General features: G+C 32.8%; 2 protein-coding genes and 1 long non-coding RNA gene across 4 annotated transcripts; 2 read left to right on the forward strand and 1 right to left on the reverse strand.

The window, feature by feature from the left end:
• The first annotated feature begins 600 nt into the window (after positions 1 to 600).
• LOC142552648 (uncharacterized) lies at positions 601 to 2,228 on the forward strand. Its single transcript, XR_012821852.1, has 2 exons — positions 601 to 1,086; positions 1,700 to 2,228. It is a non-coding gene; the product is annotated as an uncharacterized LOC142552648 (long non-coding RNA).
• Positions 2,229 to 7,982: 5,754 nt separating this feature from the next.
• On the forward strand, positions 7,983 to 9,693 carry LOC142552650 (uncharacterized). The gene is made up of 2 exons (XM_075662400.1): positions 7,983 to 8,552; positions 8,673 to 9,693. Exons 1-2 carry the CDS (start codon positions 8,094 to 8,096, stop codon positions 9,120 to 9,122), a joined length of 909 nt encoding a protein of 302 aa, XP_075518515.1. The 5' UTR covers positions 7,983 to 8,093; the 3' UTR covers positions 9,123 to 9,693.
• Positions 9,694 to 9,781: 88 nt separating this feature from the next.
• On the reverse strand, positions 9,782 to 13,689 carry LOC142552649 (transcription factor BIM2-like). Of its 2 annotated transcripts, none has more exons than XM_075662398.1 (7): positions 13,340 to 13,689; positions 13,071 to 13,155; positions 12,210 to 12,279; positions 12,020 to 12,115; positions 10,666 to 11,039; positions 10,297 to 10,426; positions 9,782 to 10,157 (listed from the first exon to the last, which is right to left on the reverse strand). In XM_075662398.1, exons 1-7 carry the CDS (start codon positions 13,437 to 13,439, stop codon positions 10,062 to 10,064), a joined length of 951 nt encoding a protein of 316 aa, XP_075518513.1. In that variant the 5' UTR covers positions 13,440 to 13,689; the 3' UTR covers positions 9,782 to 10,061. The 2 variants fall into 2 exon arrangements, with proteins under 2 accessions (XP_075518513.1, XP_075518512.1); XM_075662397.1 differs by having other exon boundaries at positions 10,666 to 11,078.
• Between the last annotated feature and the right edge of the window lie 1,268 nt (positions 13,690 to 14,957).

The raw sequence follows: 14,957 nt of genomic DNA on the forward strand, positions 1-14,957 counted from the left end.
AATTCGAGTTTTATTTAACTTCCTTTTGTAATAATAATAAAAAAAAAGTATCTGTTATACATATATTTTTTTTATATAGAATTTAAAATATAAATTAGATTTAAATCAAATGATTCATTAAGTTTTGTAATCAAATTGATAGCATACGAGAGCAATCAGCTGTTAAATCATTATATATAGTCAGATACATATGATTACATGAAATACCACGTTCATTCATTCCCTCTCTTTTTTCAAAAAAAAAAAAATTACGAATAAGAAATTATCATTATCCATAATTATTTATCATGTCGAGCCGCTGGTCGGCCAACGCCGCCACTGGTTACTCTTCATTTCCTCTTAGTAAAATCCGAGGCTAGGTTTGGTCGAATGGAATAGAGTACTTGTGTGGAAGAGAGAATTACCGAAGTAGTGAAGAAGGCAAGAAAACTTGAAGGGGTAGCTCGGGTATTAAACAGGGGGCACACTCGTATGGGATGCTAGACTGGTATATTTTTATTCGAAAATGGTGGATAAGTTGAAAATGGGGGATTCATATTATATTTATAGAAAGAAAAAAAAAAAAAAAAAAAACCATTCTCCGTCAGCGTTGATCCCGTTGGGTGCGTGCGTGCACACCTTGTCCGCTACACATTTTTTTTTATATAAAAAAATAATTATAATTAAATAAATGAAGTTAGAGCTGGCGTCAAAAATTAGATGCCAGCTACGGCTTCTATTTACAACGTCAGAGTCTGCACACAAAACTCGAGTCGGCGTTGCGGACACCCTAAGAAATGGGCATCGACGAAGTGGTGAAGTTTGTGGCAGAGAAGTTGAAAGAAACTGTACCTGCAATTGACAATTTAAGCACTGAATTAGCCACGGCTAATCATTGGATCCAAACAAGCAGCGAGAAGATCCACACCGCCACGCCATTCCTCAGCGCCGCCTTTGTCCTTGTGGTGGTAGTTGGTATCTGCCGTTGTTGCTGCTGTGGTGGGGGGAGGATGATCCGCAGGATCCGCAGACAGACGTTTGAGACTAATCCCGAAGGGTATTTTGCGAATCAACGCTCTCACTCTGACTAATTACGTTATCACAAAGGTATTCAATCGAAGTGTTGTTTTTCTTTTTTCGATCGGTTTCTTGAGGAAATTAGAGTGCTATTTACTTGTTGAAGAACTGCTTTTTCTTAATAAAAAACAAGTCTTTCTATAATTTTTAAAAATTGAAGATATATATCGAATGTTACTTGCTTAGATTACAATATAATCCTTTGTTTGAAATTAGAAACCAATTAATCAAATAATTCTTTAAGTTTTTCAATCAAATTGATAGCATACAAAATAGTGTGTATGTATCCCATGTGATAGCTGGTGAATTGGGTAACTTCTTCTCAAATGTATAGGACATTTTTTTGAAATTCCTCAGAAACTACCATAAAAAAGGTGAATATATATAAAAATCGCCGTCCGTAAACCGTTCATCACAAAAATAATAATACGCAAGTAAAAATAGTTGAGCAGATTTTTTAATCAAACAGTTGAAGTACTCCATTTTTGCCTTACTTTCCTCACATATTTGTTAAATGGAAGAAGCTTATAGATTAAACTTACTGGTCATAAAAAGTCGTCAATGCGCCTTGCATCATTTTGTTTCAAACCAAAAGAAAAAAAAAAAAGTTCTTCGAATTTCCAAATGATGATTCACGCAACAGGGAAGGAGAAGCTAGACTTCAGGAGGAGACACATTACAAAAAGCTGTTTTCGACTATTATCAATAATAACGAGATGAAAATTTTGGTAATGTACATGGTAGAGTAGTTACCAAATTCTTTAAATCACACATCAATGAGACTTGGCTACATTTTCTTGATGGATGGCTGGAGATTCAAGCATTGACGGCAACACGAGTGGAGAAAGAAGAGGGATCGGATCGTTGCTACCAAAATAAGATGCAGTTGTAGTTGTTGTAGTTGTTGTCGTTATTGTTGACGATGATTCTTCAACTGTACCCACAACAGAAATTGTTGTACTTTTACACTGGATAGAATAGTCGCCTGGCTTTATCTGCAGGGGTCGAGGGGCTCGTTTTTGTAATCGACTCAAAGGCTGATTTCGACTGATCCCAAAATCTTGAGTCGGAGTCAGGGATTGGAATCCTGGAAAATCTTTATCTGTACAACCATCCATTGCATTTGATGAATGTTGTTTGGAGGAGAGTGAAGACTCACAGTTCTTGAAGTTTTTATAAGTACTACTTTTAAATTTTTTTATTCGTTGTGGGGATGGTTGATAGATAAATCTATATCAATAAAATGAAGGGGGTCGGCTTTCACGTGGCAGATTCAGATAGTTTATTGGCGAATTGATGAATCAGAATAGACTATACTATAGTACAATTTGGTATATCATATATATATATATATATATATACATGTGTGTGTGTGTGTTGTGTGTGTGTATAGGGGTGTGTGATTGGAGATGTTGAGTATCTCTATTCGTTCTTGGACTATGTGATTGGTAGGATGGTCAAGATTGTGGAAACAAGTGTGGATTAGTTTTTGTAATGTGTTATACCATGCCATCACTATGGTATGATAATTTGATCAGAACATGGTCCAGCCTGGTATAGGGTCCAGAGCAAACATGGTAGGTTTCAGATGGGATAGTGAATATTGTGCACCTATCTCTTTTAGAAAGGTGGTATGGTTTGATTTTCATTGTACATGTTAAAATTTAAATATCTTTTAACATTTGAATTAGATTATAGTTTCTCTAGGGTCCCTCGCAAATAACGACAAATTTGACCACTTTAAGATCAGTTATTAATATGTAAGGTTTAGGGACACCCACATAATTGTTTGATCAACGTTGGACCTTAGGAAAAACTTTTACCGGTCGCCAATAAATCACCTAATGCCAAGGTTTTGGCAAGCCCGAAACATTTTGTGCTAAATATTTAGGCAAAGAGAACAGAGGTGCGACTGAGGTTAATTAATTGTGGTGCAACGATAACATTTAATTTAGAAATTAATATGAAGAAAACAAAAGAAACCCTTAAATTCACAAGTGATGGAAAATGACAAAATGTGTGGCAAAGGGGCAAGGGCTATTTCAGAAAAGGAAAAAAAAAAGTCATAGAACATGGCAAACTTTTGTGTGTTTAAGAGAATTTAGGAAACCCTTCATTTTTATAAATCTTGTTCATATGATTTGTTGCTCTTCTTTAGTATCTGATATAAATGTCTGTATATTTTGTATTGGGGTGGATTTAATATGATTTATTTGTCTATAGCATTATATGTATGAAAAACCCTTTTAGTTAAACAAAGTATATAATAAAATGTGAAGACAATGTTGCTTGCTTGTTACGATAGATTTGTGCAAAATCTTATTTTCATAAAAAATCTTTACAGCAACAATGCTCCATACTAATAATTGGTTAAATATACTTTTTGTGATAAAAAAATCAGTGAAATTTACCGACCATTCCGGGATATATCGATGCATTAAATCCCTAATTAATTGATTTGTTACTCATAAATTGATAGAGCTTGGTCAAATTTAATACTACACATAAAATGCATATATAGTTGAATATACACATTGATCTAATATATACGTTCCTCTATTTTAAGTGGTATTTCATAAAATGATAATCAAAATATTCAGTTTACTTATATGTTTTTCTTCATTTGGTAGAAAAAAGAACCACAAATTGTGCGTATAATTAATGCGTTTAATTACTTTATGTGTTAATGACACAATTTGTTTAAGTTGTTATAATTTTAATACGAAAATAGAGGAGATGAGAAAAATGTGAGTTCAGAGAATGACTCGAAATAACTTATTAGTAACTGAAAACTCCTCTTTGTAGGATACAATGATAGTACAAATCTTTAGATAGAAAAAATGAGATGTCAGTCTTCATAGAAATCTACCTATATAAATCATCTATATTCATAGTCATATCATAACACTTTATCTCATATGAATATCTACATGACAATTTGGCAAGATGTTTGCTTGAAAACTTCATGAAGAGTCGGGTGATGTCTCGCTAAAACCTTAACAATAAAATATAGTGAGAAAAACTTGATTGAAGGAGAAAGTGCAGCATCGTTCCAAATTTTTAAGTTGTCGTCCAATTTTGGGTGCTAATTTCTCTAAATTTAATATCGGTGATGCTCTTATGAAAAGAACGGTCACACTATATTTAGTTGATGCTTATATATGATACATCGGGGCCAAAGATTTTTTTGATCATTATCAGACAACCATATATGGAAGTAGCATATCCATATAAAAGTTTTTTTTTTGTTTTGTGTTATGATCATCAATTAACATATATTCATTCGAAAAATCGAATTCATGATTCAAAAGAAAATTTCATTTTTTCCAAATCTTTCATCTTACTTTTGTATTTTAATTACTTGACAATTTAGTAAACTCTTTACGAGTATATACTAATGAGAATAAATTACATGTCTCTGGATAATCTTAATTCTCATAATGAATTTTGTCTTTATATTAAAAATATAATTTTGGAAGTATAATATAATTTTATTTGATACTTCAAATTATTATGAATTTTATGTGTATATCATTGTGTAGTCAACACATCCATGACAAGTAAAAAAATTTCTCATAATCGACTTCGGTCCTTTTGAGAAGTTTTAGGTTGAGGTTAAACCACACTATCATATGTCAATATCTACAAAGTGTAGTTTTATATATTTATTATTTTTCATACTGACAAAAGATATATTAAGATTAAAATAATTATAGATAACTATATTACCTTGATCTCATAGTTTTTAGAAAACAAATAATTTTTCTTCAAGAATTACATAATTTTGATTTACCAATCTCTTTTACTATATCATCTAAAATCACTTCTTCTGGAGTTTTTAAATTTTCACGTTACAAAATCATTTGAATTTATTGGTCAACCATATTTCTGGCGTATTTTAGATTTACTTGAAAGTAAAATATGATTTGATATTGCATGATATCGATTTATTTATGTTTCACATATCTAAACTTATTTTAAGGTTTTACTATTATTTATGTCATAATCTATCCAGGAAGATCATTCTCCTTAATTTTGATATATGATATATTATATAATTTCATTTGAAGATGTTATTGGTTTTTATTTTTAAAAACTAATTAGATTTATAGTGCTTCAGACGAAAACATAAATTGTTCAACTGAAACAATTACTAGAGCTAAATATATATCTTACCTATTAACACATTATATCAAAGAACGTATATGAAAACTAAATTTTGAACATCGAGTTCACTTTATATTTCATAAAAATTGATCGAAAAACAAAATATATTTTCATTGATATACATTTAGTTTCCATGTTCATCCCCACAATGTTGGAAAACATTATTTTACTAAAATAACAATTGATATTGCGTCATAAAAATCTCATTGTTATTGATTCAAGATACTTAAACATAAATTCCAGCATATTTTCAATCTATCCCAGAAACTCAATAGTGTATTTTTTCGTACAATCAATAATTTTAATAATAAACTTTATCAACCCAATATCAACAATAACTAGTTGACATAATGTGTATGATATTTGTTGCGACAACATATCACATTCTCAAAATATGGTTTTATTTTCAGAATCAATGATTTAATAGTTGATTGGAGGCATTTGATAAAAACCAAACTATTTTTACTAATCATGTATTATAGAAATTACTATTCTTAGTAAATATATTCATAACATTAGGCTGCGAGTCGTGGAGCCAAATTAATAATTCTTTTTTCATTTTAGAAAATATAGAGATTTAGTCTCAATATGAACAATTGATAGTGATACTACATTTAACAATTCAATATATAAGAATTCTTAAAATTTTTAATTTTATAGTTAATTTATTCAAGAATCTTCTTATCGATCCGTTCAAGAACTTCTAATTCCTTGATCAATATTTTTATGCACTATCGATAATTGTTATATTTGATACAATTGGGATGCTCAAATCAATCAATTATGTCAAAAAATAGAAATATTTGTATCGATGAACTTTTATTGATATAAAAACTTCTGGTATGTAATATCAAAATAGTTAACTATATAACATCCTTAAACATTTGTTTACGATATCAATAAACTTCAGGTTTACAATGTTAGCAAAATTCAAAATGATAAACTCTTAGTTTATTGTCACATCTATTTTATCATATTGACATTGATATGATATTGTTTTTGAGAAATTGGATTTGTATACCAGCCAATTTTATTTTGATATTTGCTGAACCGGACCAATTATCACGATATTATATTTTTCTGTGATACACGAAAACATCATTCATTCTTAACAATAAATTTGTTATTTTTTCTTCGGGAAAATGCATATTAACTCTTCTGGAGTATTAGAACTCTTATAAAACAATTTATTTTTAATAACGTACTATATTGAATGAATATTGTCATTGGAATAAAAATCCAAATATTATCAAACACATCATTTTTCACCAATGGTCAGTAATCTTCTGAATCTTTAATAAATCTATGTTAAGTTACAATGAAAATATAATTTGGGTGGTTGTAAATTTTCTCCACAAATCATGTATCATGTTTGATATAAATCCTTTATCGTACTTCAGGTACGATGAAATGGTTCGAGAGATCAATACATATATGATATAATAGATTATTAAAATATTAGATATTTGAGTAGGTCTTTTGTGAGACAGTTTCACGAATCTTTATCTGTGATACGAGTCAACCCTTCCGATATTCACAATAAAAAGTAATACTCTTAGCATAAAAAGTAATATTTTTCATGGATGATACAAATAAGAAATATGTCTCACAAAATACGAGCCATGAGACCGTTTCACACAAGTTTTTGTCTATTTAATAAGTTTGTAAATGGATGAATGAAATGTGAAATTATTTTGAGTTTATTGTAGAAAAAATTCTTCACTCGTCTTATTTGATAAACAATAAATATAGTCAAAGGTTTTTTTTTTTTTAAAAAAAATATAGTGCAAAATAACATGAAATTTGAAACGTTAATGCAACATAAAATAATAAAAATTGCACAAATTTTATTATTAAATATGACGGTTGATACTAATTCACACAATCTATAATTTTGTCAGATCTCAATAAATCTTTCAACCAAAAACAAATCAAATTAATTTAACTAGATTATTAATAAATGTTATATAATGTTTCTTCAAGATAATTAACAACAAACATATTATTTTAATTTGATATCAAACCAATATTATTTAAGAATATTGGTAAGTCTTAGATCATATTTGAACAACAACGCTGTTTGTGCAAACTTTTCTTGGAATCCTCGTGAATTGATCGAGATTCTTCTTTGGGCTACTAATTATCAAGCTGGTAGAAAGTGGAGTTAATTAATTATCATCACTTCTTTTTTACTACTATTATATTTGTATGTTTCAAAGTTACAGTGGCAATTATCTTGATGATTGTACGTTCGTTTGAGCATTTTAACTTTTTCTTTTAAAAAAAAGATCCGAAATAACCAAAGCTGTCAGAATTGAAGGATTGTGGTATATACTTTATTAAAATCTTGGAGAAAGTTAGGTTATGGGGAATCCCATTGCGTATAAAAATCAAATATTACCATTTGTTTGTTAATATTTTAGTGTTATTTTATATCTGAAAGATTGTGATTGGGAACGTAGAATGCAAAAGGATATGCGGACCTTTTTCTTTTCTAACCTTGAGGAAGAAATTAAATAAGTTGTTTTCAGCAGTTATAACTTATAAGGTGTCTTGGGATGTTTGAAAAGTTGCGACTTTTCCAAGTCTTCTTCTACTTTACTTCCACACAGAGGAAAAGACCCAACCCTAAAAGTCTATTGTTTATTACATATATATTTATATATATACATATACATATATATAATATATTTGTGTATATTAGTGTTTCATAATTTATATTTTTTAATAGGTATGTGGGCACGTAAGGGCATAGACCACCAATCCTACTCACTCCATTTCGGGATTTGATTTAGATTGTGAACATTCTTTGTTGTGTTACAGGTGAAGATAATGCGAGAGCGTGAAGGAGAATTGGAACTCGACATTGTATGAGTAAAAGATTTCTGAAGGAGATGGAATCTGAAGCCACCTTCGGAAGTACAGAAGAAACATGCCAGTTACAAGGTATGGGTGATGTTCCTCCTTCAACGTTTCCTGTAGATGGTGGAAGTGATCGTTGGAATGCCAAGGCCGAGAATGTTCTTCCGAAGGATCATGACAGTCGAATGACAGATTCCTCGAGAAAGGAGGACCAAAGTGGGTACTTGTATCGTCTAACCTGTCAGGATGGAGATTCAGAATCATTTTCTTCTGGATCTCCCTCAAAAAGTTCTGTATCAGAGGGTATAACAAAGGATTCTAATGCAGAGGACTCGATGAAGAAAGGTGAAGCTGAAACTTTCATAGTTAGCACACGTCCAATACAAGAATTTAGTGCACATTGCGTCCTCAATTTGTTTCTGGACTCTTTGGACATCGAAAACAACAAATCTGTAGCTCGCAAAGAGGTTCGTTTCACTGAGTTTTCATCAATTTGCATCCGTGCTGCTGTCTCCTATCATCTCTTATGCTTCCTTTCCCTTGAAGAACTCTTCCTTTAAGTTGAGATAAATTGCAAACGTCTGCAGATTCCTTCAAGAAAATCAGTGTCCGAAAATTCTGCTGATTCATTAGCAGAATCAAAATCAAATGAAGATGCTCAGGCAAGGAACACATCATACAGTGATGCGATAGTTGAAAATGTGAAGCAACAGCCAGCTGAGTCGAGGGAGATGGGCGAACATAAAAATGCAGTGGTTGACAGAAACTCGTCTACTATCCAGACTCAATGCACTCACAAGAATCAAGATTCTGAAAATAATGATAGCCAAGTTATCGAGAGACTTTTTACTAAGCACGAGCACGTGAAATCTGGCAACGAATCAGTTACCACCCAAATGCAACATGACGAGGGAGAGTCGAACTTTTCTGCATCCGGCCTCGTTGCGTTTTCAGGGTCAATTGCCTATTCTGGGAGCCTATCCCTTCGTTCTGATTGCAGTGCCACCAGTGCTAGATCTTTTGCTTTTCCTATGTAAACTCTATGTTTCTCTCGGACGCTGTTTATCTTTTTTCTTTCGGAATGTTTATTGATTTCACGAGTCTACTAACTGAAACTTATCTATTTTAATGACTGATTGCAATCTGAATGGAATGGTAGTCCAGTCAGAATGGCAAAAGCAGATACGAGACATTTTAGTAAACGTAGGTGCTGGACATCAGGCATTCTCTGTTTTAGATTCTGAAACATTACTTTCTTTGCAGGTTATATTACAGCAAGCTGTACGTTGAAATCTTTGCCAACATACCGGGTAGTTTTTGAGCTCGGTTTGCTTCTTTAGAGCTTCTCCGAAATTATGTCGAATGCTGAGTGCTCGTTTATAAAAATAATGATATGACTCCATTTCCAAAGGAAACTTGTAGAAGTTTAGTTACGTTGTCGGGATTTTTGGTATGAAAAAATCGACTTTTGGCTATACAGTTAGAGATTTTAAGATTTGATATTAAAAATAATAATCTTATTTTACTTACCAAGTTTTCAGACTAATAACCGCTTACTTTCATCAAGGCACTTGGTAATTTGGCAGAATCTGACAGGGACAGTAATAAGGTTTAAGTTCTAATATGATATGCAGAATTAGTCAATATCCAGAGACTTGCTAAATCACACTCGATACAAAACCGGCAGCAGCCTTAGTAAAACTAAACTATGAATCATACATTGAAATTTTAGTTCAGAATTCCAATTTATCTTGAGTCGACAAAGAAGACGAACTTCTAAATTTCAACAGCCATAAAGGTTGAATAACTGCATTTATCCACCACACATATTGAAGGAAGCCGTTGAATTATGAACATAAAATACCCCGAATATTATATAAAAAAACACATAATATACAATCAACTATAAGCCTAAACCAATGGATGACAGAAACCCGATGTAAAAGGACCGACACTTTGAAGTCAAGATGGTAGTGTTATATCTTCATCCTTTTTTTAGCTTGATCAAAGTCTTCACTGTAAGTTGCACCATGAAACGACCCTTTTGGTTGGTTTCCAGAAGTATCATTATCCTAAAGTGCACTTCACAATTTATTACACACAATTTCGAAACATGCTGCAGTTCTAAAGGTTTGGACTCTCGCTATCCTGGATTCCTTGGGCAGAAAAAAATTACTAGAAATACTAAATTATGAAAGATAATGTGCATACCTTAGTCGTTGATAACACCGGAGTTGATCCTCTATTTGATCGTTGTCCAAGATTGATCTGCACTGAAATGTTGGCTTGAGACAAATCCAAACCAGTGCTCTTAAGTGCTTGTGTCAAGGAATTCAGTAACCTACACGTGATCGAATTTCAGACCAGTTAAAAGTTCAGAAAAGAAGGGTTTCATGGAGGGAAGCCACCTTAAGTGAGATTCCGCAATCGGTGGTTTGTTGCTAAATGAATATATCAGTAAATTGTGTGATGGGCAGATATTATAATTGTTTAGTTTATCATATAAATGAGCCTGAACAGGGCAGAGAAGAAAATTAAAAACAGAAGTTCAGTTCAACAGAATGTAAGAGTGCTGATTACCCTTGGGAGTAAGTACTTGAAATGCTGATTGTTCCCCCTTCTACTGTCAGCTCATCCTGATGGTTAGCAGCATCAGCAGCCATAGAATACTCGGGTAGCTGTGCATCAGAAGTTGTCATATTTAACGTCTGGGAGATTCCACCATCGTTTGTACTCGAAACTGGCATACTTGCCTGCAGAGGCATGGGTATGCCCATTGCTTTGCTGGGAACTTCAGACTTTGGTTCTATTGATCTACAGGAGGCATCTCTTATGAGATCAGGTTCAAGATGGTGATGACTAGGTTGCATGCTTGTGGGGCTGACCACACAATTTTCATCAAACCGCCCAGGGTAAGTTGAATTAGGGCTGGATCCATTCTTTACAACTTGTGTCTGACCAACAAAATTTTGAGAAAGCCAATGACTGTTTCTCTATCCAAAGCAAAATGAGGAGTATCATTTGCGATGACTGAATGTTTCAAGACACAAAGCTAAGTAATATTAAGACATCGGCGCCACCCCCAAACAAAAAAAAAAAAAAACACACACACACACATATTCCTTATATTTGAACATCCTTCTTCTTGATTAACAAAATTTAGCTGATTTGCTTCTCACTTGAGGGATGATTAATGTCGGTATAAAGAAATATGAGCGTCGGCAAAGGGGAAATCAAACTCATTTTGACACATCGACTGGGAAAACCAAAAAAAGGGGTTATCTGCCATCCGTAAAACTCAACCCTAGGCAAAAATGAGTGTGGGAAGGGCAGAATGCTAGAAGAATTTAATGCGAGCTGATTTACCACCAAATTTTTTTATCGAATCGAAAGGTTACTAAGAACGGCGAAAAAAACAGCCAAGCCCTAGCTCAGTGATGGAAAAAGTAACCAAACGTGCTTTCTAAAAGTCTGTGTAGCATGATGTTAGTTCTCACACAAGAGTCAAAAGAACAATTTACGTAAGCAGAGACGAGAATATACAAGGTCATAAATTTCAACGAGTTGTTGAGATAACGCGACAGGAATCATTTAATAGACTGCAACTTGACACATCAATTACCTCAGCATCACTCTCGGTTGAGGAGAGTTCTTCAATTACAATCTAAATCATCACCAGAAACAAAGTCCTTCAAATTTTCTAGCTACAAACAAAACCATGGAACTAACCAAATTATCGGTAAGGTGAACTTTAACTACCCCTCTATAAGATGGAAAAACCCAGGGTATCAGAAAACAAATGAAAAGGTCCAGACTTTGGCAATCAATTTCACCCACAATATCTTAACGTATTAGCTAAAAAGAGTTCATCAATTGGAGAACAATGTATGCAAACATTTTAGATTGTTCTAGTTAGGTATACATAGAAAACTACCCATGGCATCAGCTTCGTCGGCTCCGAATTCCAAGGTTGGAACGGCCCTTCGTACTTCTGCACCTTTTCCTGCAGAAATTGTACATACTGAATCACCTGCATTTGAAAAATCAAAAATCAGCAAAACAAAATTCTAAAGCAGGTGGTCCTAATAAACCAACTTGTGTAAATGAAATTATAAATGTTGTACCTCCAATAAAAACGAGGCCGTATCTCGCTTCTGATCGCTGTTGGGTATTAGCTCTCTCAATATCTGAAATCTTAGGTTACACGAGAAATTTTTTTTACTGGCATAAAGGAGCTCACATGAACGAGAAATATAAAAAACCGTCTTCTCAAAGTATCACTATGCAGTCAAAAGACGGGATCTTAAAAATAAGGTTGTTTTATATCTGATAATAGGTAAGAGAATGGCATAAAAATGCAGAAAATCCAATACACACACCATTCCATTCGTAATTTTTCAATTTTAAACCCACAAAGGCACGTATATTTCTAAATATTACTCGTCAGCAAAAATCCGATATTATTGGAACAAATTGTCATCGAAAAGCAGCATCAGCACAACACTATCTACACTGAACATCAAAATTGGCAACTAGAAGACAATTATTGGTTTTGTTGAATAAAGGTGAAATATTCTTCCATGGACCTTCCCAACCTACACAAGATCATTAAGCATGTCAATGATAACCTTATTCACCGAAGAAAATAATTTTTCCACATGAACTGAGTCGGTTACATTTCATTGTTAAAGTCAAGTTCACCAACCTCTATTATTTGACAATATACACCACAAATTCCTATAATTACAGTCGCTTACGAGATTTAATCAACAATTCAGTAACATGCATCAGTAAATCGATAATAAATCTATTATCCATAAAATTATCCTTTAAGATGACAATCATAAATACACACACCGAAATTCAAAATTGTGCTAGCTTGAAGATACAAAAAGCTACAACTTTTGCACATTCACACTATCTTCCTGAGGACACGAGTGCATCATTTTACAAAACATTGCTTGAGCTTGGACAGAATTATTCACCTCTCATTGATCTTGCTCCTGCGGCGCTGCTCCGTAACCGAGTGCTTTGACCTTACAGCATTCACCTTGTCGCTGTTTTTCCCATCTGCCGCCACAGAATACATACAACAATATAATCGCAAAATTACGATCTCATGAAACAATCAATCTCAATACAATTGAGTTCGCCACAAAACGGTCCGCCCCCTGATACCACTCAACGCAATCCCAACAAAAAGGGTGGGATGGATCAAGATTCAGGCTTAAAGCAACTCAAAAATAGTGCGCACCTTTGGTGTTATTGGTGGGTGTAGGGGCATCTTTCCGTGTGACAAAATCTTCGTACACATCTTCTTCCTCCTCCTGAGGATGACCCTTTCCAGATTTCATTTTTTCCTTTTGTTTTAAGAAGAAGATTCGGCGTTCTCACTCAGCTAGAAAATATGTGATTCTCGAATAATTAAAGGGTTCGTAAAAAGAGGAATTCATGGAAAGATTGCAGCTTTTGTTGAATGTGAAATTGAGATCATTTTGAACTTCAGATGTTGGGCTCTTTCAAAAGCAAAAAGCAGCGGTCACTGACTGCTACACCAGTTTTGTGGTCTCTAGGGAAAATGAGCTGCTCCTTTTGCCCACTTGTTTGTTTGTAAAGTCTTATTTTATTTTATTTTCAAATAGAGATAATATTATAATTTAAAATCAGGCCGCGACACTCAATTTGTGTTATTATCTAAATTCTTAATCGTAATAAGAAATTAGTGTAAAATAATGTAATTAATATATTTTTTTGGAGTTGGAGTTGGAGTTATATACAACTCACAAATAGGATATTTCATTCCAAAACGGAAAATTTTGGTGTTACAACTATTGTTCTATATTTAATTAAGAGTGGTTCTCTTGTGAGACGGTCTCACGAATCTTTATCTGTGAGACGATTCAATCCTACCGATATTCACAATAAAAAGTAATACTCTTAACATAAAAAGTAATATTTTTTCGTGGATGACCCAAATAAGAGATCTGTCTTACAAAATATGGCTCGTGATACCGTTTCCTACAAATTTAACACATAAGTATATACCCAATACCCAAACATAGCCAGCTGCCTTTGAAAATCTCTCCAATCGTTTGGGTTCATTTTCCACTCTCCCTCTTCCGATACTCTCATGTTTTTATTTTCATTTATCTAAATATTGAATAATTGAGATAATTATTATTAAAATTTAAAAACAGGAAACAAATAACTTGAGACATTAGGCAGCGTTCTTGTCTCCACATACATACGGAAATGCATTTTTATGTCAACATTGGCATATTTTTTCCTTACTTACTCCATCCCCTTAATTTATTATGAAATAACAAAATAAAACTTAAAATACAATTTTGAACTAATAATCTTTTAATAATTAAGTCGAAATTGATTAATATAATCGTATGTTTTTTAAATATAAAATTTTAAATTTGACTCATATGGTTAAAATAAGGAATATTTTGCCTAAAGCGAAATGGATCTGATATTCAGGCCCATTCTTAGGGTAAACCGGCCAAAGCTATTGGGCCAATCTGGTGAAAGACTTTTCTTTGAATATATAAGCTTTGTGTCAGCACTCACTTTATTAATTTTATGTGAGTATCACACTTTTCTTGATCGGCTTCACTCTCTAAGACAACTTATTTTCCGATCAGATGAAATCAGAATATAAGTGGCTTTTAATAATGGTTTTTATTGCATTTTTAGCAAAAAAAACAAATCTTACGCGAGTTTGTTATCTTATATGTCCATATTTGTCGATCCGATCTGTTAGGTTGTGTTTGAATTAAAGTATTTGATTTGGGAAAAAAAAGTGTACCATTGTGAAATAATTATGAAAAAAATAAACATGTCCTCATATATTTAAAACAAAAAAA

This window comes from Primulina tabacum, chromosome 8, assembly GCF_025594145.1.
Source record: "Primulina tabacum isolate GXHZ01 chromosome 8, ASM2559414v2, whole genome shotgun sequence".
NCBI classification, from domain to species: Eukaryota; Viridiplantae; Streptophyta; class Magnoliopsida; order Lamiales; family Gesneriaceae; genus Primulina; species Primulina tabacum.

Bases quoted from the DNA above. Each gene is read 5' to 3' on its own strand.
- LOC142552650 (XM_075662400.1), top strand. From the start codon at position 8,094: ATGAGTAAAAGATTTCTGAAGGAGATGGAATCTGAAGCCACCTTCGGA. The intron at 8,553-8,672 runs GTTCGTTTCACT...AAACGTCTGCAG, and splicing joins AATCTGTAGCTCGCAAAGAG to ATTCCTTCAAGAAAATCAGT.
- LOC142552649 (XM_075662397.1), bottom strand. From the start codon at position 13,439: ATGAAATCTGGAAAGGGTCATCCTCAGGAGGAGGAAGAAGATGTGTAC. The intron at 13,156-13,339 runs GTGCGCACTATT...CTGTGGCGGCAG, and splicing joins ACCCACCAATAACACCAAAG to ATGGGAAAAACAGCGACAAG. The intron at 10,427-10,665 runs GTAATCAGCACT...GATCACGTGTAG, and splicing joins TCAAGTACTTACTCCCAAGG to GTTACTGAATTCCTTGACAC.